At 39.1% G+C, this 22,660-nt stretch overlaps 3 protein-coding genes across 6 annotated transcripts; 1 reads left to right on the forward strand and 2 right to left on the reverse strand.

Moving 5' to 3' along the window:
* The first annotated feature begins 2,191 nt into the window (after positions 1–2,191).
* LOC116328965 (T-cell surface glycoprotein CD3 epsilon chain-like) lies at positions 2,192–6,941 on the forward strand. The gene is made up of 5 exons (XM_031750860.2): positions 2,192–2,469; positions 2,927–3,115; positions 3,207–3,350; positions 3,523–3,575; positions 5,477–6,941. Exons 1-5 carry the CDS (start codon positions 2,391–2,393, stop codon positions 5,534–5,536), a joined length of 525 nt encoding a protein of 174 aa, XP_031606720.2. The 5' UTR covers positions 2,192–2,390; the 3' UTR covers positions 5,537–6,941.
* Positions 6,942–10,556: 3,615 nt separating this feature from the next.
* LOC116328964 (T-cell surface glycoprotein CD3 gamma chain-like) lies at positions 10,557–13,609 on the reverse strand. Of its 3 annotated transcripts, none has more exons than XM_039622447.1 (7): positions 13,471–13,609; positions 13,091–13,162; positions 12,911–12,934; positions 12,568–12,762; positions 12,163–12,312; positions 11,277–11,335; positions 10,557–11,194 (listed from the first exon to the last, which is right to left on the reverse strand). In XM_039622447.1, the coding sequence occupies exons 1-7, from the start codon at positions 13,553–13,555 to the stop codon at positions 11,138–11,140; spliced, it is 642 nt and encodes a 213-aa protein (XP_039478381.1). In that variant the 5' UTR covers positions 13,556–13,609; the 3' UTR covers positions 10,557–11,137. The 3 variants fall into 3 exon arrangements, with proteins under 3 accessions (XP_039478381.1, XP_039478379.1, XP_039478382.1); XM_039622445.1 differs by having other exon boundaries at positions 13,091–13,165; positions 13,471–13,569; XM_039622448.1 differs by having other exon boundaries at positions 13,091–13,191; positions 13,471–13,558.
* Positions 13,610–14,317: 708 nt separating this feature from the next.
* LOC116323680 (transmembrane protein 25) lies at positions 14,318–20,080 on the reverse strand. 2 transcript variants are annotated; one of them, XM_039622234.1, is made up of 9 exons: positions 19,953–20,080; positions 18,458–18,575; positions 17,958–18,302; positions 17,592–17,882; positions 17,281–17,412; positions 17,132–17,165; positions 16,730–16,839; positions 15,236–15,325; positions 14,318–15,162 (listed from the first exon to the last, which is right to left on the reverse strand). In XM_039622234.1, the coding sequence occupies exons 2-9, from the start codon at positions 18,534–18,536 to the stop codon at positions 15,092–15,094; spliced, it is 1,152 nt and encodes a 383-aa protein (XP_039478168.1). In that variant the 5' UTR covers positions 18,537–18,575; positions 19,953–20,080; the 3' UTR covers positions 14,318–15,091. The 2 variants fall into 2 exon arrangements, with proteins under 2 accessions (XP_039478168.1, XP_031599934.2); XM_031744074.2 differs by having other exon boundaries at positions 14,319–15,133.
* Positions 20,081–22,660: the final 2,580 nt, after the last annotated feature.

Consider the following 22,660-nt stretch of genomic DNA (forward strand, 5'->3'; position numbering starts at 1 on the left):
TGTACTAGTTCTTTTAAATCATTATTGAATTCTCGTGTTATATGATGTAATGTATTATCATTAAATGAAACAGCAAAAAACATTTATTTTTTTAATTATTTACAAACATCTACATTTTCTTTCACTTGTACTTATTTAGTATTTTACTTATTTTTTATTTTGTGTATAATAGAGACGACAGACGCAGTCTGGATGTGATATATAGAATTTCCACATATTGAAGTCACTGTAACCGTGATATCAAAATGTAGCTTTCAAACTAATTTGATAGTTTACTCGTTACAATGCTACAAATATGATTTTAATATCAAAGTGAATGTATGAACATTGACTTCTTCTCTGTCGCAAACGGCTGCGCTCATGAAACAGGAGGATGTTGCTGTGATGCTTCCTGTTGACCAGCAGAGGTATGTGCGCAGTTTACTGCCTTGAACCACTTGGGGGCAGAGCCGCACTTTGATGTGAACACACTGGCTCTGTAGGTCCAGTCAGAAGCCAGTAACAAAGACTGGTTTTCAGATCTCCCCCATTGTTTATTGCTCAGATGCCAACATGTTCTGTTGCATTTTGACTTACAGACATAAGTTTGCATGATGTGAATGAAATTGATACAGTGGGAATACAAGTTAATTAGTAAAGTGAGGAATGGTGGTGACTCAGGAGAAGGTAAGGAATCTGTTAGCCGGCTGGGCCGATCTCTGTGAAGCCTGCATGTTCTGCCTGTTTCTGGGTCCTCTGGTTTCCCCCACAGCACAAAGACATGTGTTAGGCTGTGATGGAAGCTAAGTGTAGACGTGAGAGTCCGTAGCTGGATTGTCTGTTTTTTGATGGACACGGTGACTTGTCCAAGGTGCCATGGTCTACTCTACATCTGTACAGGTTGGGCTCAAGCCCCCTGCTACCATAGCTGGTTAAGCTAGGCCAAGTTATTTAAAAAAAGATGTACATGTAGTTATACTGCCTTTAGTATTTGTACTACTTTTTTAACACTTAGTTTATTATACTATTTTGCCAATAGTTGCTAAACACATCTGTTCTGCGTCTTGACTGCAGACAGGCTGGTGAGGTGAGTGGAGCCCTTTCTAGCAGATGTGTGGCAGACACACAAATACAAATGGACACGTTGAAGGCACACGATAGGGGCTCTAAACAGCGATGTCTCTCAGCACTCGACTCATGAGCTGATCTCCTAAGTCACATTTGAAAACCAGCTGTTAACAGTCACACTTTTAAGCTGTTTAATGGTTTATTCATGGTTAATACACATGCTAAAGCCATAGTTATTAAAATGCTTTTTCAGTGTTAGGGTCTCGATGTCTGTCACCTACATTTTATAATCATCTATAATTATAACGGAATCTCTGAAACTCTTATTGGTCTTTTATCAGTGACGTTTTTCTGTTTGGTTATTCGAAGACAACAAGAAATGGGGGAAGGGACGTTACGTAAAAAAAAAAAAAACCATCCACCAGTCACACACAAATCAGGTGCTGTTTAAGAACAGGAACCGCCATGTTGGCTCAAAAAATAACTCGGGCACTTGTCACAGAGAGGTTTTTCATAACCTAAAAACTTCTTTTATCCATTATTTCAAACTAATCTATGAGTTGTTGTTACATACTGATGCATATAAGACACAGTTTGTGAAGCATACAAACTGCAGCTTGGTTGTAAATGTTTGATTCTTTGTGATTTACTGGAGTTAAATGTTGCTATTTTAATCATGCACATGGAAAATGATCAGAATGAGAAGTTTTACTGATCTAAGGATCTTTACAGTAGTGCATCATATGTTTTGCAAAGCCGCCCCAAACATCACGTACTGTGAGCTGCTGTGAACACCGCCATCCTCACTCATCACAAACTGCAGACAAAACTGATTCCCCACCATCAAATATTCAGATTATGTTTTCAGACTAAACAATAGCTACATGTAATGGGGAGTTTTGGTGCAAACTAAAGAGCATGGAAATATACACCACACTGTAAATATGAGCTACTCATTCAAGCGGTGTGACGTTAGCTGCTGTCATTTGCAGTTTTTTGTGTTTTTGATCTGTAATGAATTTGAAAACAAGCAGAAGCGTTTCTATTCTGTATACTTCTTCAGTTTGACTTCATTTTGAGGTTTAACTGTGAATTCATCTTGAGAAAAAAAAAAACACTTCCTGTGGGTGCAACGTGTGTGTGTGTGTGTCAGAACAAGAGAAAAAGAGAGAGAGAGAGAGAGAGAGAGAACCTCCTCGTCTAATTTGAAGCTTTTCGTCTCATTGAGCAGCATTTTGATGTAACTGAAATCTTCAAGTGGAAATATTCAAAAAGTTGATCTATAAATTAGAAAGCTCTAGAAACGCACACAAACGCACACAAAAACAGGCATCCGGAAGAAAATGCTCAGCATGGGTGTCCAGGCCGTGCTCGTCGTCGTCCTCCTCGGCGTTGCTACCACGAAGGCTCAGGAGCCTGAAGGTAACAGTCTGGCATTTGTTTAAATTCATATTTTAAAGTCATTGAGTCTCAGTAAACTTCTCTGGATTTAGAAACATGCATTCTGTGAACAAACTAGGACATCTAAAAGCATTTTCAAAGGAATTTCTACAATTTCCTGTATGTCAACGATATGCTTTAATGTCCACATACACTTTTCAAACTGTATATACTTTTGTCATTGCTATAGTGTATGAACACATTTATTGTGAGAAGACATGGCCTTTTTTGGTAAATGTTAAAGGATTACCTTTTATAATAAATTTGAATGGTGTGTATAAATGCAGGGAAAATTCACAATGTGCAAATAATGAGCCAAGTTTAAGGAAGCTGTCTCACATCTCAGATTGTCCCTTTCTGTGTGAAAAGTAATCGGATCTGATAAACATGACAAAGCAAGTGCACTGAAGTATCTTAATATCTGTCCATGTAGTTTCAGGCAATGTGGAAATCTGGAGGAACCAAGTCACACTGACCTGTCCACAAGAAGGGAACTGGAATGAAGAAATTAAAGATAACAGCAGAAACCAAACCTATACATTCATATATACCAGAAAAGCCCAATACAGATGTGACTACGAATTGAATTTGAATAAATATATATATCAATTCTATGTTGAAGGAAATGGTGAGTGAAAAAGAATCTTTTCATTTCCTCACTTGTGTTAGCTGTTCATGCTGCTCTAACACTTGATGCACTTGTGATCATTTACCTCCAGTGTGTGAGGACTGCTTTGAGCTCGAAGGAAGCACATTGTTTATGGTCATCGTCGGGGACTTACTCCTGACAATAATTGTGATGGTCATAGTCTACAGGTGCACTAACAAGAAAAGCTCAGCTGGACCTCCTCAACCTTCCAAAGGTAAGACTTCTCTTGGACCAATCACTGACAGTCAGTTCAGACAGTTTACCTTTTTGTCTTGGTTGAGTTAAAGGTTACCTCATGTCCTTTATACACCTTTAATTCTTGAGAAATTCTGTTATTAGTGATATTACAAGCGTTAAGTCGTATTTACTTTGTCATCATCTTCCAGCACCTCCTCGCTCTGGAGGCCGGGGTCCACCTGTCCCGTCTCCTGACTATGAGGTACGTACTGGATAATAAAAACTCTGTTTTGCAATTAAAAGGTGTTGCCGTCAACATCTTCAGCCTTTATTTCTCCAGAGTGACTTGGAAGAAAAGAAAAAAATTATACCATTAAACACAAAGAAAACTATCTGACGCTGAAAAATATCTCAATGCCAGAGATATTCACTTTTTGCAAAGTCAATATTGAAACAGGTTTTTAATGTGAGTCAATCCTGATTAGAAAATGATGCTTTTAGCCTTTAACAAGTCTACTGCAGCATTTAACTGAAATATTAAATCCCCAATAGTTCAGAAAGTATTGGCCTTTATAATGTTGATGTTTTCATAGTTTTCATAGTTTCTCCATCCAACCAACCCTCCATCAATTTTCTACAGTCTATCCGCTAGATGAACGGAGCAGGTTTAGCGAGGTATTCCAGATGTCCTTTTGCCTTTAATACTTTTCTCTTCCTTCCTGGGAATCCTGAGGTACACTCAGGCAACAAGAGATATTAATATATTACAGTTTGGGGGAAAGAAGAGAAACAGACAATCAATAATGAATTAAAAAAAATGCAGCCGAACTGATCAGCGATCTGAATTGGCAAATTGGCACTAAACAAATAAAACTGAATTGAATTGTATTGAACTGAATTATTCATACTTTTTTTAATTTACCAGATGAAACAATTAATGTCCTGAAATGGTGTTTTCATGTTCTGTGAATTTTTTACACAGATACAAATAATTTAATGTCACATAGAGTCTAACAAGGACAGCTCAGCACTGACCATTTTATGTAAACATTTTACATGAGATTTAATAATTTGATGCATGGAGTATTAGAAAAATGACACCAGGACATGTTATTTTATTAAAAACTTAATCTGAATGACTAAAAAGATATTTTTTAGCTTTGTTTGCACTAAATTCTTCCAGCCTCCTCCCGTACCAAATAAGACTATTGTGATTATAAATTAAGCTGGAATGAGACCAATGAGTCAACGTTGCAGTTGGATGACAATGGACAGGATTAATTCCTGACAAGGGTTAATTGACTGTTTATCATCATAGAACATAGATTACACTAAATATTAACACTAAATTTGCCAAGATGTGAATCTAAAGCCTGCTATGAGCAGAGGTTTACAAAAAAAAAGAGCAACTTGTCCAAACATTTTGGACTTCCTCTCAATTTTGAGAGAACTAGCAAGATGTATCAAATGCAAAGAAGAGATTCCTGTAAATATTTTACATGATATTTAATGATGTGTTGCATGGAGTGATATAAATGACATCAGAACATGTCATTTGATAAAAATAAAATCTGAATGATTAAAAAGATATTTTTAATTTTTTTAAAAAAGATATTTTTAGCTTAAATTCTCCCAGCTCCCTCCTGTGCCAAATAAGACTGTGTTACACTATTGTGATTATGAGTTCAGTTGGAACGAGACCAACGGGTCAACATTGCAATTGGATGGAATTTGATTAATTTTCTGACGAGGGTTAATTAACTGTTTATCAACATAGAACAAAAATTACACTAAATATTAACACTAAATTTGCGAAGATGTGAATCTAAAGCCTGCTATGAGCAGAGTCCAAACTTGTCCAAATATTTTATACTTTCCCTCAATTTTGAGAGAACTAGCAAGATGTATTAAAGACAAAAGTGTTAGAAGAAGAGATTTCCCTAAATCAGCTACTCAGATATGAAAGGATGAAACAGCGCCACTCCATTTTCACCTGATTCATGGATCTGATGTATTTCTTTACCAACTTGTTTTCTTGGGTTTTCTCAGTGTTTGACTAAGAGCCATCCCATAACATTATTTATGCGTACTGGACTATTTAACTACTTGGTGCTGTGTGCTGTAAAGCAAAACATTTTTTTGTTTGTTTTGTTTTTCTCGCAGGCACTGAACCCTCAAACTCGGGCCCAGGACACTTACTCCATGGTCAACAGGATGGGATAGAAGCACTTCAACTTTCGACTCCGGGACTCTGCATGAATGAAGGAGAACATTCACAAAAGACACACAAGAGTATCAGTCATGTTCCGAGTAGCATGCAGTGGCTTCTTCTGTTTTGAATTTGAAGGGTCACCTTAACCAAAAACCAACACAACAAATTTTCTCCGTTTCCCTTTGACTTAAGCAGGTAGAGTTCAGGCGGAATTTGCATTGAGATTCAAAAGTTAAAGATATTTAATTAAACATTATTTAGTATTATAGTAAAGTATTTAGTATTTAAATACATTTTTTGTGGAAAAAAAAGTTAAAATTACAAATTATATCAATGTAAAAACAATTTTAAATTCAGTACAAAGGAGACGTTTGTGTCTGTCGTCAAGTGGTTTGGAAATGGTGAGTTGGTGCTGATTTTAAATGAATCAGTGATGATCTGCCTGATTTCTAATGAAATGATATTAGCATTGTGACGTGATGAGTGCCTGAAAAGTAGCCTGCAAAACGTGAGCAAAAAACAAATGTAACACAAAACATGTCCAACAGAAAAAAAGCGTTAGCACTGGGATTAACCTAATGAACATTACAAATTTGCATTTGTTTTTGTGAATTGTTAATGCCAACTTAAGCCATTATATATACCTATTTGCAAAGATGCTACCATGAAGCATGTAGAATACATATACTTATCTAAAAGGACTTTTCAACAAAATATTCAAACTGATACTGTAGACTAAATATCATCTTTCTATATTGTGAAACATAAAAACAGGTGTCAGGCAAATGAATAAATAAAGACACCGTCGGAGGCAGAGTTAAAGAAATCAAATTTTTTTGCGCTTATTGTACAGGTTATTAGGTGTACACACAAATGCAGTACAGCACTGCGACTGCAAGTTTGCTTTCTTGTTGCCTGTAATATTCATGTTTTGCTTTTAAATATATTGTTTTGCTACCATCATGAAGTTTTTAGTGTTAGTTAGTTGGTTAGTGGTAAGGGTGCACAGCGGCAAATCAATTTATTACTGAATTGACATTTATTTGGATACACGTACATTGGATCAGTTTGTACAAGTGTACCTGATAATGCGGATAGCCAAATATATGTGTTTATGGGGTATTTGAGTATTTTGATCTTTTAATCTAAAAGTTGGCAGAAAGTGCTGTAATTTAGAGCGATAAAATCATATCATTTCAAATAGACTTGCATGTCTTGTACATATATAAATAGAGTATATGCAGCATTTTAAGCTCTGACATGTAAAGAGAGCATCAGACATGTAACATGCTGCATGCACAGACCTTTGAGGCTTACTTCTTTGCTTCTTCTTTCATTACAATATAATGTGATAACCTTTTTGTTACTGTAATGGACAATGTGCGTCATTAATATAATAAACCACAGTGAACACTGCTCTCATGTATGTCTTTGCTCATGGTTGAAAACAGTACTGGGATGGTTCAGCAGATAGAACTGTAACCGATTCATGAAGCTGCCTCAAAGCCACAGCTCATATCCGTAGCACCCCAGCCCCCATCACACAGTCATCACCAGTATGTCTTCGTTTCTGTTGTTACAGTCGCATACATCACCGTCTCTGGAAATAGCTCTGAAACATTTCTCAATGCATAAACATATTTTTGATAGTGTTAAAGACACAGTGGAAATATCACATCATGTCATGTTTTGGGCTTCTGTGTGATTTTTTTTCCCCAGCAGTGACGGAGCACAGCTGTACCGGTGGAAACAAGAGAGGGAAACACAACGTAATGTTTCGTCTCCATGCAGACTATTAATGATTGATAAATCTGTTACACTGTAAGCATCTCAGAAGAGTAGTGTTTAGTGGAAACACACCCACACTTACTGCTCAGTTATCTTCATTTACATCTTCTGTATATTTGTGAGAGAAAGAAGCAAAGAAAACAGGAGGGGGGTGGTGGTGTGTTCTTCTCTCTTTGTTAAGTCAAACCGCTCCCACACACAGACCTACATCTGCTCATCTGTTAGTGTGCACGAGCACACACGTTCATGTTGGATGAGAGCGTGCGTGTGCTCGAAGGTGTGTGAACATGCCCTGAGTCAGAAGTTGGTGTGTGTGTGTGTGTGTGTGTGTGTGTGTGTGTGTGGGGGTAGATCAGGTTTGTGTTTCAGAGCCGAGCTGCTTAAAGCTCCATTGTTTGATCTCTTCTACTGCTCCGGTAGAAAACAGTAGTTTGTAGCTTTGTCACAGTAGAGAGAGGAAGAAGACGAGCTGCTATCAAAGACGTTAAGCTTTTAGATTAGCTCACATGGGGACGCCTCTGAGTTTCTCTCCTCCATAACTTTTGTGTTTCCTGCAACTCGTCTTTGTTACTATTTTAACCTTTCAGTTTTTTTAACCTTTCTCTCTGCTTTTGCCCTTGTTGTGTAACTCTCTCTTCAGTGTAAAAATTTAACTTATTACAAGACTTACACAACTCCACATTAATATGAACCCTTTGACTGATATTATAGTATGTATCATAATTAGGTTCACATACATTTACTTCCTTTTATTTCAATACATTTATGCCACACCTTTCATTACAAGCTATCCAGAGAGTAGATTTAATTTAATCTAAAACTATATAAAATGCAATTAATTAAACTAACTAAACATTGCATATTATTGTACTAACCATCAGGTATTACAATAATATGTTAAAATGGTCATAATTCAACTAAGTGACCATTCTTACTTAGAGTTCCCTTCAAAGCCCTGTACTTGTAATTAAATGACTATCTTAATGTTATTATTCACTTAATTAAGCAATCTGGATAGTTAATTACTTAAGCAGTAAATCGGTGCAGTAGTAGCAGTGTACTGTTGTATCTGATTGTATCTGGTTGAGTTAGGGCTAATTTTTACTTGTCACTGTTTTCTCTTGGGTAATACAATATATCTGAGGGTTCATTTATCAACAGTGCAGTGGTCAGTAAATACTAACATTAATGATTGTTTCATTTTTCTTTAACAAACCTCTGACAAAGGTCAAAAAACAATTCATTGATGTGGTTTCCAAGGCAACATTTCTCAATCTTAAATTTAAGTATGTGCAAATGGCAAGGCTGCAAAACCAAATTTGCATGCATTTCATTAGAGACCCTTTCGAACTTAATGTTGTTGTTAGATTGTTTAGCATTCAGGCTAAAAAAAAGGAAATGAAATCATATTGTTGATCAAAACCTCAAGTAGGCCTCAATGTGTTTTTCAAGCAGAGGTTCTACTCAGTGGTTTTACATCAACCATAAACTGTTTACAGAAAAACGATGAATCCTCCTATTGCTATCTGGACTCAATATTAGTGTTTGGTTGCAACTATGGTGTTGACCAAATTTAGAAGAGAGAGTGAAGTGCTAATGCTAGCATGCTTGGTTATAAACTGCTAGCTTAGCTGCCTCTATAAACTGTGCAACACACAGACACAGTTACCTTCTCAACAGCGTGAAGCTCATAAAATACTAGGATTTCACTCACCAGAGAGTAAGTGCCAACTTCTTGTAAGGAGTTTTGTGCGATAATACCGCTAAAATTGGTCCAACTGGACAAAGATGGAGTAGTGACACAAATTAGCATAGTTAGACTCAGACATCTGTCAGTGTCTGCACACCTGTCAAACTAAGCAGTCACGCCCATAACTAAGGCTTTAATCTCAAACAGCGTGTTTAGAAAAATATCACTCACCACACAGATATCAAATTTTGTCCCAGTTGTAAATAGCTTTAACACACAATTGTACATTTTAATATGTCTCTGAGGACTGACACACCTTTGGAGGCAGCCACTCTACATAAAGAAAGAGAGGGAGCATTCTAGGACTGACAGACAGCATAATGGTTATTGTACATTTATTGTAACTTCTGTGGATACAAGAACATTTTCCAAAAAGAAAAAGGACCATGCTGGAACATGGTGAAATTAAGGTCTTCTTGTTTCTTTGTTTCTGTAGCAGCATCACGATAGTACCGCTGTCACATCCAAACACTCGGGCTGTGAAGAAGGGGGCTCTTCAGTCAGCAAGTCGAGCTCTGTGGTTCTCAAGCTTTTTGATACACAGTTTATGAAATGAAGTGTTTCCAAAAAAGAAACAGAAGATCATGTTGAATACTTTTCACTCCAAATAGCACCTGTTAGTCAGCTGCATAAAATAAACTGAAAACGTGTTAACAGTGGGATATTCACATCAACATTTTGGGTGGATTTTTGGATGATGTGTTAACATTTATGATGTAACCTCTGTGCTGAAGTTGAGCTCGACCTCAGTTTTTTTTCAGCAAAGCATTGGCAACATATACAGATTATTTTGATGTTGTACAAAATCAATGAATTTGAAAATTGTCCTATCACTTGATGAATACTGAAAGATTTCTGCACCAGGCTAGCAGCCATTGTTCACTTCTTCACTTATGGAGTCTTATTTAAGACCCTGTTATTGTGTAAAAGGTTAGTAGCAAACAGCATCGCGTTCTTAAGAAATTAATGTTAATTATTTCACTAAATATGCTGTTCTTAAATTAATCTATAAATACCTATATGTTCAAGCTCCTCAGACACTCAGAACTGTCAGGCGTGTTTGAAAAACAGCTTATTCAGTTTGAGGGATTTTTCTCATCAAATATAATATGGTTAGAGTTTGTGTTTTTAGTGCTTGTAATAAAATGATTGCCTTTTACATATTGAACAAGCCCACGTGGTTTGGTTATGAATTATTTGACATGTGGGTAAATTTAACATATTAATGTTCATGCATATTGAGTGAACGGACAACAAAAATAAAGAAAAAATAGGTCTGCAAAGGCATCTAACTTATCACTTAAATGAAACCACAGAACAACTGGTTTAACATTAAATAGTGCTTTATTTTTTTTACATTTACAAATAATTTTATGTATATAGACATACTGGGGCATTTTCAGATTTTCATTTCACAATAACAGTTTAAAGAAATTAATAAGCATATCTATCAAAACACAGCAATAATAAAAATAATGCAATAATGCCATCGGTCAAATTTATCTATAATTTTGTTGAATGTGTGAGATCTTTTGTTTTATTTTATTTTTATTTTCTTTATATTATTACATGCACATTACTTACACAATGTTAATATTTATTTTTTAAATGTCACAGTTATCATTAAAACACAATTTTGGTGATGCCATTACAATATAGGGTACTAAAAAGCACAGTATAAAGCTCATTTGTACATTAGGACTGAAGTATAATATAGCAGTTACCTTAAAATTGTACCAAAGAAAAGTATTAGAGAAGTATTTACCACTAGCAATAGCATAACAAGACAACGCAGTCAATTTTAGTCCTTGAGTTTTTCATTTTGGCACCAATTTCATTAATAAACAAAAATAATACAACAGTTAATATTCTGCCTCGAATTTTCCGGCCTCTGAAAAGCATCATCATACAAGCATAATGAAAATAAAGCTGAAAGAGACTTTACATTAGAAATGGGCATAAACCAAGCTAAACATAAACCCTGGAAACAGTTTTTCCCTCTGTCGGATGTTTCAGATGCGAGGACTCTTGGACCTTCAATTTCCAGCGATGGACCCAGTGAGCATCCTTCTGTTTATTTTCTGTGGACAAGTTCGTCATATGTATCTCTCTGGCCAGCTCTCCTCAGAGGCTGTTGGTGAAAAGGTGTCAGTTGCTGTTGTCTTTATTAGCGGTATTTTACATTTACGACGGGTGTTCGTGTTTCAGCTTACCTGATAGTGGTCATTGGACGGTCCTCTGCTTTCAGTAACAAGATGCTGTCTGTCAGAGCCTGAGGACACATGAATTATTATTAACCAAGCTAATTTGCTGATGGCAATTTGTGTTAACAGTAATGTTATTATTAATAATAATGTTTTTAGGGTATTTCTGTGCATTATTTAAGTGACTATAGTTTTTAACTCTTAGTGATTTAATTCTGAGTAATTCTAAACTGTAGCTGAAGCTCTAATGCCTATTCTGCTTTACCAGTGACCAATATGACTCTCACATGCTAATTGTGCGCGATGTAGTGAAGTAATTAAAATAATAGCACAACATTACCCCCAAAAATTACTTTCTTTTAAACAAAGAGTTAGATGAGAAGATCATTATTACTTGTAATCATTCAATGGTAAACATGTATTAAAATCTATGACAGCAACATCTTGTTGTGGCCCTTAAAGTATAAAGTAAGCAGAAAGCAGCCAAAACAAATTATTTTAACTACTTTTGAGGTCCGTCATAATTTTATGTCATTGCAAGTTCTGATATTAGCACAACACATTTTGCATTCCTTCTGATTATTTTTTTTTTTTTTTAGCAGAGACAGGCTTTGACGGTAGAGTACATATTACGTAGTTTTAATCACTGCATTGGACTTAATTTATTCCTGGTGGTGAGAAATTGAAAGAATCTAAAATCTATTTAGGGAAAATGCAAACCTTATTGCAAAGACAAGTACAAAAAATCCTAACCAACTTCTGGTGGTAGCTGCTGTTCCTTAACCAATAACTAAAGACCAATTCTGCAGGATGTTTAAAGCATCTTCATCTGTTATTTACAGTGTTTTTCACAACCAATGTTTTCCACAGTAAAAGACAGATAAACAGTCTTTACTTTTACTCTTTCTGTTAGAGACGACGGGGCCGGTCCGAGTCTGAGAGGCGAGGAGATAGACACCCACTCCAATCACAATGGTGGCCACCACATTTCCTATGACCATGCCCACTGTGGACATTATGTCAAGCTCTACACAGTTGTCACAGCCTGCGAACACACACATACAATAATTACATGTATTCACAGGTATCCTGACAATTTGACATTTTTATCAGATTCAGTTCTGTCAGGAACCTTTAAGTATTACTGTAGGCTACTTACTCTACATTATTATAAAGAATGAAGCCAAGTAAAGCAAGTACAAAAGAGTATGCATACTAGGCATAATAAAATAGAAAACTGATGGGGGGGGTTTTTTAATCACATTTCACAACATAACACGGTTTTTCATGCAGAACTTACTGCGAAACTTCACGAAGATTGTTACATATTTACTAGTGTCGTCAGTCTTCGTGCATGTGTACTCTCCTGTATACTCATCTTTAGTTTGACGCTTTAGTTCTACAGTATCATTGTGTTTTTTAAACGTATGCCCGTCAGGACAAGTCACTTTAATTCCCTCAGCGAGCTCAGTCACTGTTATTATGGAATCTGGAACTTAAGAAAAAAAAAATCAAATCGAACACATCAAACTTGCTGGTACTTTTATTGAACTGCTACTTGTACATTACTACATAGTTAATATAATTCCACACACATCTACAGTACTACATAGTTCCATTAAAAAAAGTAGTGGTCTTCTTACCTTTTTCTGCACAGCTGACAAACACTGAAAGAGAAATTTGGAGGGAAATATGAAAATATTTCCTATAAATAAAACCAACATGCAACTCTGTAACAACAAAAGTTAACATTACTGATTTTTGATTCCTACAATGAGTTTCGTTTCATGTCAGTGTGGGGTGAAATGGTGTGGCAGGCCTACCTGTGAAAGTCCAAAGCAGCAGCAAACAGGAGGGCAAAGCAAAGCGATTCTTCATTGTTCCTGTGAGTTCTACTGCTGATAGAAGGAAACAGTTCATTTCCCTGCAAGTAACAGCAAGTGAACTACAAAACAACAGGAAGTACGCCATTTTCTACTTCGTGTCAACCATTTATTAGACTTACAGAGAAAGATAATAGATGATGAAATACAACATTCAGGGTGATATTCTGAGGAAATCGTTTTAGTTAGCCAATTATACAAACTCTGAAACCAGGTTTAGTTTATTTTATTCCTACAATTCACACTTTACACATTATTAACTCTAAATTAAATAACAATATCAACACAACATAATATCAAATTTAAATAAAAGTACTGACCACGAAATGAAGAACTGTGGGTCTCAGACGCAGAGCATCCAGTCTCTGTCTGTCGGAGTGTCTCAGTCTCTCTGTGCATGTGCATGAAACGGAAGTGAATGTGATTGGTTTATCTTCTGTCTCAGCAGGCTTTGTTGATTCCTACATCTGGAGGGGCCTGACTGTTACTTCGACATGTTCAGATGTACTTAGCTAATAATATATCTCACACTCTCGCCAACAGAAGCAACATTTTAAGTTGCAGTGACGTATTTTGAACTTGTCACAACAAAAAGCAGTTTGTGCAGTTTCAACACTAAAGCCTCACTGAACTGTTCGTTCATTTCCTGTTTGATCACTAAACTTCATGTTTGTTGTATATGTAATAAAATTTAAATGTTGTTGGTATCGAAACTCTTTTTTTCCCCCTACCCACGTGATTTTTTGTCATGGCAGCTTTCACATCTTACAAAAAACACGAACAACAACCGGAGAAGAAAATTCCGCCTTACGGGAATAACTGATCAGCCTGCTGACAGTAATTGCTGCTTGGTGTACGCTTGTTCTGGGATATGTTCGTGCCGGTGGTGGTGAGCAGCTCCATCTGGTAAAACGAAGGCACAAACACAACGTGTGTTCAGATGAATATTTTAATTCCCCCGTGTGTTGTGAATGTTTTCTTTTCCCACTATGTGTGTGACAGACTGCATTTACTGTACAGAACAGAAGAAAAACAGAGAGAAAGCAAATAGATGCTCCCACAACACAACTCGACTTCCTGTTTGATGAAAAGCCACAGGAACCTGTGACCCAGAGCTAACACCTGGCACACACACACACACACACACACACACACACACACAGTTAAACCTAAAGACCTAGATTATTCTTCTCCTGCACCTGCTACAGCTATAGAGTACCCAATTACTTTTTTCCCCAAATGCATCAGTGCCTTCTCCATCACACAACACTTATTGCTAGAACTATGCCAACAACACACGACTCTCATCGTAAACCGCTCTGCAGCGCCCCCTGGTGAGTGTTGATTGCAACCACGGCATTTTCCAGCTTTTGCCTCCACACTGTCTCGATATTATCTTTATTAGACATCTTCTTTTATACACATATACATATGCATACAAATATACAGTACATTGCATCTTAACATTTCCATGACCAGATACGTATTCTATAATTATGCACCATCTTATTAAGGTATCAGCGTTAGCATAGAACATTTAATGCATTCCAGTAATGCAACACAGAGGAGGGACATTATGAGCATGTTTACAGGAGATCATGTCGAAACAAACTGAAAGATGAGCGCTTCATTTGCAGTTCATACTGTTAGACAACATGTCAGCAGTGTAAATACTGAGCACTTGGTAACAAACACACAGACAGTTTCCTTGTGTGGTTATGAAACTCGTGATCATGACAATGCGGTCAGCAGAATGGTGTTAAACTCCACCAACAAGATCCTGGATCCTGTTCGTGTCAGTCCAGCCTGAGTTGTTGGTTGAGTGGCAGTTGCTCTGTGTTTCCTCTGGGACGGCTGGACTGTTTTGAAGTAGCATGCATGTACAGTATGTGTGTTACATTCAGGGACGTCAGAGCCAGATCTCCTCGCTGCTTGTGCTGTTCACCTTATAGATGTAGCCCACCATTGGATATCTGGCAAAACCTTGAAATCATAGGGGGAAAGAAAGAACGCTAAAAAACTTATGTTAAAGTATTTTTAAAAAGTGAAGAAAAAACTTAACAGGATCAGGAGTATTTCCCTGACCTCTGGCAGCATAGGCTAAAGATAGATCTTCCTCCTCATCTTCCTCTTTCTTCTCCTCTCCCACACTGTTCTGCTGGGCGGCCTCCCGGGCTACAAAAAGTGATACAGGAAAGATGGAGGATGCAGTAGTATGTAAGATGTTATCCTTTTTTGGTGGGGAAGCTGTGGTGAGATTTTTTAAATCAAGTTAAAGTGTATGCATGTCTACTGATGGACTGGCCACCTATCCAGGATGTATCCCATCTCTCATATTACAGTAACATTTGGGATAGGCTCCTGGAAGTGGTTCAGAAGGATGGATAGAAACTGATACAACTGTTAGATACTTGCTGTAGCTAACAGGCTAAACATAATCAGAAATACAGGTAAAATGGCTAACGTGGCTAAGCTAAAACATTCCATTGAAGCTTACAAAGTAACACACTATGAACTATTTATTTAACCTATGAAAAGCAGTCTGTAAAAACCCAACATGTAACAATGAATTTCTTGGATTTTTTTTGGGGGGGGGCTGATGTGCTGCACTACTTCCTAGCCGAGCACAGTTTATGCTAAGCTAAATTTATGTTAAGCTAAGCTATGTTTAGCTACAACACACCAAAATCAATTAAATAATCAAAATAACTTGCTAAACTGAAAAATAACTTATAAAAAATTCAATTAAATTTAAGTGTGTGTGCCCTAAACAAAAACAAAACAAAAAAAGTTTAAGACGGTTAAGTCTAGGTAAAGATAAATGATTGACTAACGTTTTTCCTGACCTACTGTTTGCTTTACTGACAGATAAGCAGGTGATTGTTCTGGCGAAGAACCAGAGTGACTGGTACATTGGCGGCTGTCTGGAAACCCAGACAAACAGGTTTCAATAGACTCAGAAGTGAAGTCTGGTTGTAATCCTTTCTCTAACTGTGAGCAAGAAAGCAAACAAGTATGTTCCCAAAAACTCTTTAGCACTTACAGCAACTCTCTTGTTCCCTCTCACCTTCATGAAATCTCCTTCAGGGAATTAAATATATTTAAAAATATGACATCAGCTACATTCACAGTAAACATTCTGGGATCATTATCATTCATTATCCAGTTTTGAAATGGTGTAAATCCTGTGCATTAACACTAAATGATTATTTTCCCTCTTTGTGATCTGATTCATTTTAATGGAGAAGAACATAAACCACAACAGGACAGCTCATTTCTGAATAAAAAAGCATGGATCTAATCTAAGTAGTGCCTGAATGGATGCCTAGAATTCCAAATGATAAATAAATGACAGACTGATTGCTCTTAACAAGATCTTGGAGAACAGATTTTACACCAAGATTGTCAGATAATGTTTGTCGTGCTGCTTCCGTTAAAGCATTTTTGCACCTGAGTATTGGACACACAATTCAGTTAAACAGCAAAGATATAAGTGAGTGATTTGTTATTAAAGTGTCGTATTCTTAAACTGTTTGCATGGTCAGATTCTGTGCTGTGGTTAAACTGTGGTAAATGTACCTTTCCTTAAAGTGCTGAGGTCGTTGAGCTGCATGTTTGAAGGCAGGGACATGTTCTCCCTGGGGATGTGGGTCTTATCAGTTTTATCCGGCTTCAGATTGGCTGACTCGCTGTGTGGAAGATATCAAACTTGGATTAGAGATGGTATTGATCTGTAGGATGCACATAAAGTATTCTTAAGAGCAGAGAAATGCTTTCAGCAGTGTTTTCAGTCCGCTAATGCGCTGAGGTGGAAATTATTAAGGGAGATGTGAAATATGGATGCGCTGGAATGCAGAGATGGTGTTGGTAGGGTGTCAATCAAAAGTAAAAGATTTAGAAATAACAATGGCAGTGACTGCTGAGATTACCACTTTTTTGTGCTGTAACATTTAAAGACACAAGTCTGCCCTCCTTGCTTACCTCTTCTTGGTCATCACAATCTCCACTGTATCCTCTGTAACATCAAGCAGGGATGTGTGTTAGTCTGTGAAGAATACACTAAGAATACGTGCTGCAATCACATTTTCCAGCTGGTTTCTTCACTGCATGCATGCACACTTGAGTCTCACCAATAGACTTGCTCTTGTTTTTTTGCATGAGGCAGAGGACTATCAGGCTGAGGATGAGCAGGGCCATGAAGGCCATGGCTCCTCCGGTCACGATTCCCAGCATGGGCACCTCCACACGAGACTGCAGGAACTCTGGAGACAGAAAGTGGAGAGTTTAAAGGAATAATTCCATGTGCCTTTTTCACTTTTCTTTTGTGATCTCATAATTGCATGGTAAATAGGAAACTAAGGCCAAGAGATGTGCTGTAGAGGTCCTGATGACTGTATTATCATCACATGTAGTTTCTCAAGTCATGGTAGATTTTTCTCACCTGCCAGTGTGAGGTTGCTTTGCGCCGTTCCCACACTGTTGCTGGCGTTCAGCGAGACATTTCCTGATAGACTGCTGAGCGTGATTCTCAGCGTGTGATTGGTCAGCCACGGGTAGCTTCGTGAGTCCAGAATGAGGAAGTCAGAGGTATTGGCCACCAACTGGCCGGACTGGTCAACAAAGGTGATCGTGGCAGGTGGATTTGACCTCACCAAGGCGAAGAGGACCAGGGAGAGGCCAGGATCTGAGGTTTCACTATAGTGGGCATTCACCCTGAGGATTTCTGGCTGGACTGGGACACAGAGAAAGAGCAATTCAGCATTTCGTCAAATGCATCAGGTGAAGACACATGGGTCCACTTACTCACACTGGACATTGAGCGTGACCGTGGCGTTGTAGCTCTCGCCTGTCCTGGGGTTTGATGCGACACACACCAGTTCCCTGTCCCACTTTCTGGCCCTCAAACAGAAGGTGCTGTTGTGACTGGACCCCGGTCTCATCACCTCAGAATCCTCTTGTGATGTCATGACCAGACGGCCACGGTTTGGTGATGGATCTCTCTGCTGCTCGCCGTTCAAATACCAGGTCAGCATGGGAGGGGCGTGGGGGTCCCAGCCATCTGAATGGCAGTTGAACCGGTGTGTCACATTCTCCTGCAGCGTCACACCTCCCCGGTGCCATCCGTCAATTTTAGGAACGGGCTCAATTGCACCTGTAGGTGCAAGAGTAGCACTAATATATTATGGTCCATTCATCCAGTCTGTACATCAGTGACACCTGTCAGCTATGACTACACTGGAGTCAGTATCATAATTAGTACAACAGATATAATCAGGTATAACAGACTGAAGCTGCCATGTTTCTTACCTGTCCAGGACAGGGCCAGTGTGTGAAGGAACACGACGGCCGAGCCCGACGTCCACCTTCCCAGACACACACACTCCATAATGGCCCAACAGAGCACCACACACACACTCACATCTACCTGCAGAGACAAGAAATCACATAAATCTTTAAATCAAGAACTTGCTGCACGTGGTTATTAATGAGAAACACAATCTGGATCATCCCAAATTAATCGCAACCATCTATGCAGAACAGTTTGGTTCTACAAGAGTAAATGAGTCCAGTTCAAGAAAAGGAAGGAATATGGTTTTGTGATGCTTAAGAACAGCAAATTCAACATTTGAATAAGGCAGATGTTCTCACTCATGAACTTCACTGCCACTGGACTCAAGCCGTTACATTGTTCACAGCTGGATTTCTCACACGTAGCACACAACACAGTCAGAGTTCTCACTTTTGGCTAGACCGACAGAGTTCAGGAGGCAGGAGATATGATGCCCCCTCTAGTGCTGCAAATCCTCTGGACTCTTTATTTATTTATTTACACCGGACCAGTCCAACATCACCTGGACCGTGTACCAGTGAGCATAGAGTTATAGTTTAATGTACTGTTGTTCTGAGCCTGACATTTTCATTCTCATGTGTACCCCTGGAAGGTGCAGGCCTGAACCTTTGAATAAATTGATGTATTTTTTTGTAAAAAAAAAAAAAAAACAGCTTTAAGGAAAAACCCCAGTAAATATACATAAAAATTGTAGATAGCCTTTTGTGCCTCTAGAGGGAGTTGTCAGAAGTCTGATTATTGCCTCCAGCAGTGTCGCTCCAGTCTGTGGCCTTGCTCCTTGTCTCTTCTTAAGACTAACAGCTCAAGGATTCAGTAAGACCTACAAGCATACCGCCCAGCTGTTGATGGTCAAATTGCATTGTGGGTAAGGTGGGCAACATGTTGTGCAAAGCTTCACTGGAGGTTTAATATATATGAAGCAGCTGATGGGAAACTTTGAATGCAATGCGGTCTCTACGCAGGCACTGACAGGCCCGTCATTCTTTAGTATCTTGACAAATTTAGGGTATGTACAATGTACCCCATCACTACAATGCAAAACACTGACGGGCGGCTGGGATCAGTGCACGCAAGAGCAGAGAAGGAGGAATATCTAGTGTTTGCTTTCCTGCTGTATGGGTCATGTGATCTGTGGGAGAAACCTGGAGGAGAGTAGGAACTGAGCCATCTAGGAAGCACACACACACAATCCAACATGTATGAGGACAACCAAGAAAATTCTTAGCTGAGCTCATATATGCGCAAGATAGCAGCGGACAGTTGCTTGCAGCCAGGTGAAAGAGATGCTTTGCACTGACAATCATGGCAATCTGATCGTCAGCAAGATGCTATATATTACAGTGCAGGTCTACACACATGCACACACACATTATGCACTCTCTTAGGCTGCATGCAGTGCAGCTGTGTGCACTTAAATACACAGCAAAAGTCCTCTATAACACACAGTATTACCTCAGCCCTTTCTGCAGATGCTGCTGTGATTCAGCCTGCTGGAGCTCCATGGCAGCAGAGGAGGAGGAGAGGAAAGGATGGCGATGACAGCGGAGAGATGAGAGGCAGCCCTCCCTGATTCAGTTGCTTTCCCATCTGCGTGCACTCATACACTTACACACATAGGCACACACACACACAAACACAGGGATCTCTGCAGGATACGGCAACCTCCAGTAGCAGCTTTCACTAGCTGGCAAGGGCTGGCTGACGCAGGCAGTCACAGTGTCGCCACTCGGAGGAGAGGAGAGCAGAAGGGAGGGGAGGGAGGGAGAATAGGAGAAAGAAGAATGAAGGATGTAGAGAGAGAAGCGTAGTAAGGAAGAAGAGAGCGGGCACAGAGTCATGAGGGAAGAAAGAGAAAGTGATGGTGTGGGGGAGGAGACAAGGATGCAGCGTCGAGTAAAGCCAGAAAACTGTCAGTTCTCAGGGATAAACACATCATTTCCTGTCATCCATCACCCAGTTCCATCATGAGGCATGTTAAAGTGAACCCGTGTTCTACAAACACAGACACGCGACAAGTCACCGCTCGGTTACCGCCGACCGAAAAGCCTCTGCAGTGCAGCTGTACAGACCAGAGCAGCAGCATGCAGAGCACTGCAGCCAGAAGGCAGACAAAAGAAACAAGCTCATACAATAGTATCTTTCCATTGTGTCATCAACCTGTGACTTATAATGAGAACTTATTCATCTTAAGGGTACAGTAGCCTAATTCTCAGTAAAGAAGTCACTGATTTAATTGTGCAGATGTTATTTATTCAGTGGAAACGCCTCTCTGCGTGCTCTTTTCTCCAGTTCAGTCATCTGTGTGATTGCATCAGTAGAGGGTTAGGAAACATTTAGAGTTTAGGACTTTAAACGGAACATTTCAGTGTGTACAGACAGCTGTGTAAACCATGTCAACACACTTCTACACTCACCCAACTGACAGGACTGCTTAGTGAAACGCACAGACAGACCATTCACCTGGACGCCATTAATGAAAGGAATGTGCTCGGTTACTTCACAAGGATAATCAAACAGACAGACCTACAACAAATCTGATCTACATTTCCTGTCAAAGTGACGATTTTTGCACTTTGTCTTATGTATTTGCTTCTCTCTTGAAACCTATAGGTTTCTGTTTATTTCCAGGCTGCAGTGATGTGACATCATTAGCAATTTCCAAGATTTCAAATGAGCCGTTGAAGCCAGGATGTAGATCAGCTTGTATCGTCTTATTGCACATATTTCAGTATTGGAATAACTTGAAGATCTAATCCTGTTTGCTTTAGTTATTATTCAGATAATTAGTTCTTGAGCTGACAATTTGATTGGCATTCACATTTGGTAAACTGGTATTTGATGTAGTCCATAAACACAGCTGTTTAAAAATAAATGCTGAGTACTTACAAGTCAGCCCCATGCAAGCTCTCCATGGACTTCTGCAAGATTCCATCCAACCATCCATTCTCTGACGCTTATCTAGGTTTAGATCATGGGGGTAGAAGTCTGAGCAGAGAAGCCCACACTTTCCTCACCCCAGCCATCTCATCCAGCTGGGATAACAATATGTTCCCAAGCCAGATGAGAGATATAATCTCTCCAGTCCTGGGTCTGCGGCCTCCTCTCAGTAAGATATGCCCAGAATGCCTCACCTAGGAGGGATCCATGAGATATATTAGTGGAATTTTGCAATTGAAATTCATTTCTGCTGCTTGTATCTGCAAACTCATTCTTTCCGTCACTACCCAGAGCTCGACCATAGGTGACGATAGGAACATAGACTGACTGGTATTTTGACAGTTTCGTTTTTATGCTCAGCTCTCGTTTCAATATAACATATCAGTACAGCATCCACATTATTGCGGACGCCGCCCCTATCCGTCTGTCAAAGCCCCCCCTCCACATTATACCCTGAGGGACCCAGTCAAATAACTTATCCAGGTCCACAGAAACACATGTAGACTTGCTGGACAAACTCCCACACACCCTCAAATATTCTCAAGAGGATAAAGAACTGGTCCGATGTTCCAAGACCAACCCAAGGGCCATGCCACTGTGCAGTAACCACATCAGTGACTTCACCCCCAGTGATGGGTGAGTCATCCCCTTCCTCCCCAGACTCTACTTCAATAAAAGAAGGCGTGATTGAGGAAGTCCTCAAAGTGTTCCTTCCACCTGACTAAATCCTCAGTTGAGGTGAACAGCACCCCACCACCGCTCTAAATAGTGTGTGGAATACCTCAGTTAGTCATCTAACAGTTTGCCAGAACCACTTTGAGGTCAATCGAAAGTCTTGTTCCATGGTCTCACCGAAATCCCTTCAACAACTGACAGAAATTTGGAACTAGCAGATCTCTTAATAGCGTTGAGTAGCTTTTGCAAGTAAGGCCTTGGTAAGGGAGGAGACCAAGAACCCAGTAGTCCCTTTGACACAGCTTCAGCCTTCAGCAGCCTGAAGACACAGTGGTAAAGACGGCTGTCTCAGTTACACTTAATCAGCTGCTTATGGTGGAGTAGGCCTCTCTTGGATAAAAATAGACAGTCTACTTTGTGCTGGAGCCAAACTGCACTGCTCTGCTAATACCCTCCCTACAGTGAAGCACAATGGTGGCATCAAGCTGTGAGGGGTAACAGGGATGTCCTTGAGGAACAAAAACTATGTAGTGCATGAAAAATATTAC

This window comes from Oreochromis aureus, linkage group 14 (assembly GCF_013358895.1).
Source record: "Oreochromis aureus strain Israel breed Guangdong linkage group 14, ZZ_aureus, whole genome shotgun sequence".
Lineage (NCBI taxonomy): Eukaryota > Metazoa > Chordata > Actinopteri > Cichliformes > Cichlidae > Oreochromis > Oreochromis aureus.

What these genes read in the sequence shown, in the direction of transcription:
- LOC116328964 (XM_039622445.1), bottom strand. Translation starts at nt 13,555, where the DNA reads ATGCACATGCACAGAGAGACTGAGACACTCCGACAGACAGAGACTGGA. An exon ending in TGTCAGCTGTGCAGAAAAAG is followed by an intron (nt 12,763 to 12,910) that starts GTAAGAAGACCA and finishes TTTTTTCTTAAG; the next exon opens with TTCCAGATTCCATAATAACA. An exon ending in AATCTTCGTGAAGTTTCGCA is followed by an intron (nt 12,313 to 12,567) that starts GTAAGTTCTGCA and finishes GTGTGTTCGCAG; the next exon opens with GCTGTGACAACTGTGTAGAG.
- LOC116328965 (XM_031750860.2), top strand. Translation starts at nt 2,391, where the DNA reads ATGCTCAGCATGGGTGTCCAGGCCGTGCTCGTCGTCGTCCTCCTCGGC. An exon ending in ACCTCCTCAACCTTCCAAAG is followed by an intron (nt 3,351 to 3,522) that starts GTAAGACTTCTC and finishes ATCATCTTCCAG; the next exon opens with CACCTCCTCGCTCTGGAGGC. An exon ending in TCCCGTCTCCTGACTATGAG is followed by an intron (nt 3,576 to 5,476) that starts GTACGTACTGGA and finishes TTTTTCTCGCAG; the next exon opens with GCACTGAACCCTCAAACTCG.
- LOC116323680 (XM_031744074.2), bottom strand. Translation starts at nt 18,536, where the DNA reads ATGGAGTGTGTGTGTCTGGGAAGGTGGACGTCGGGCTCGGCCGTCGTG. An exon ending in GGTCACGCTCAATGTCCAGT is followed by an intron (nt 17,883 to 17,957) that starts GTGAGTAAGTGG and finishes TCTGTGTCCCAG; the next exon opens with TCCAGCCAGAAATCCTCAGG. An exon ending in AAGCAACCTCACACTGGCAG is followed by an intron (nt 17,413 to 17,591) that starts GTGAGAAAAATC and finishes TTCTGTCTCCAG; the next exon opens with AGTTCCTGCAGTCTCGTGTG.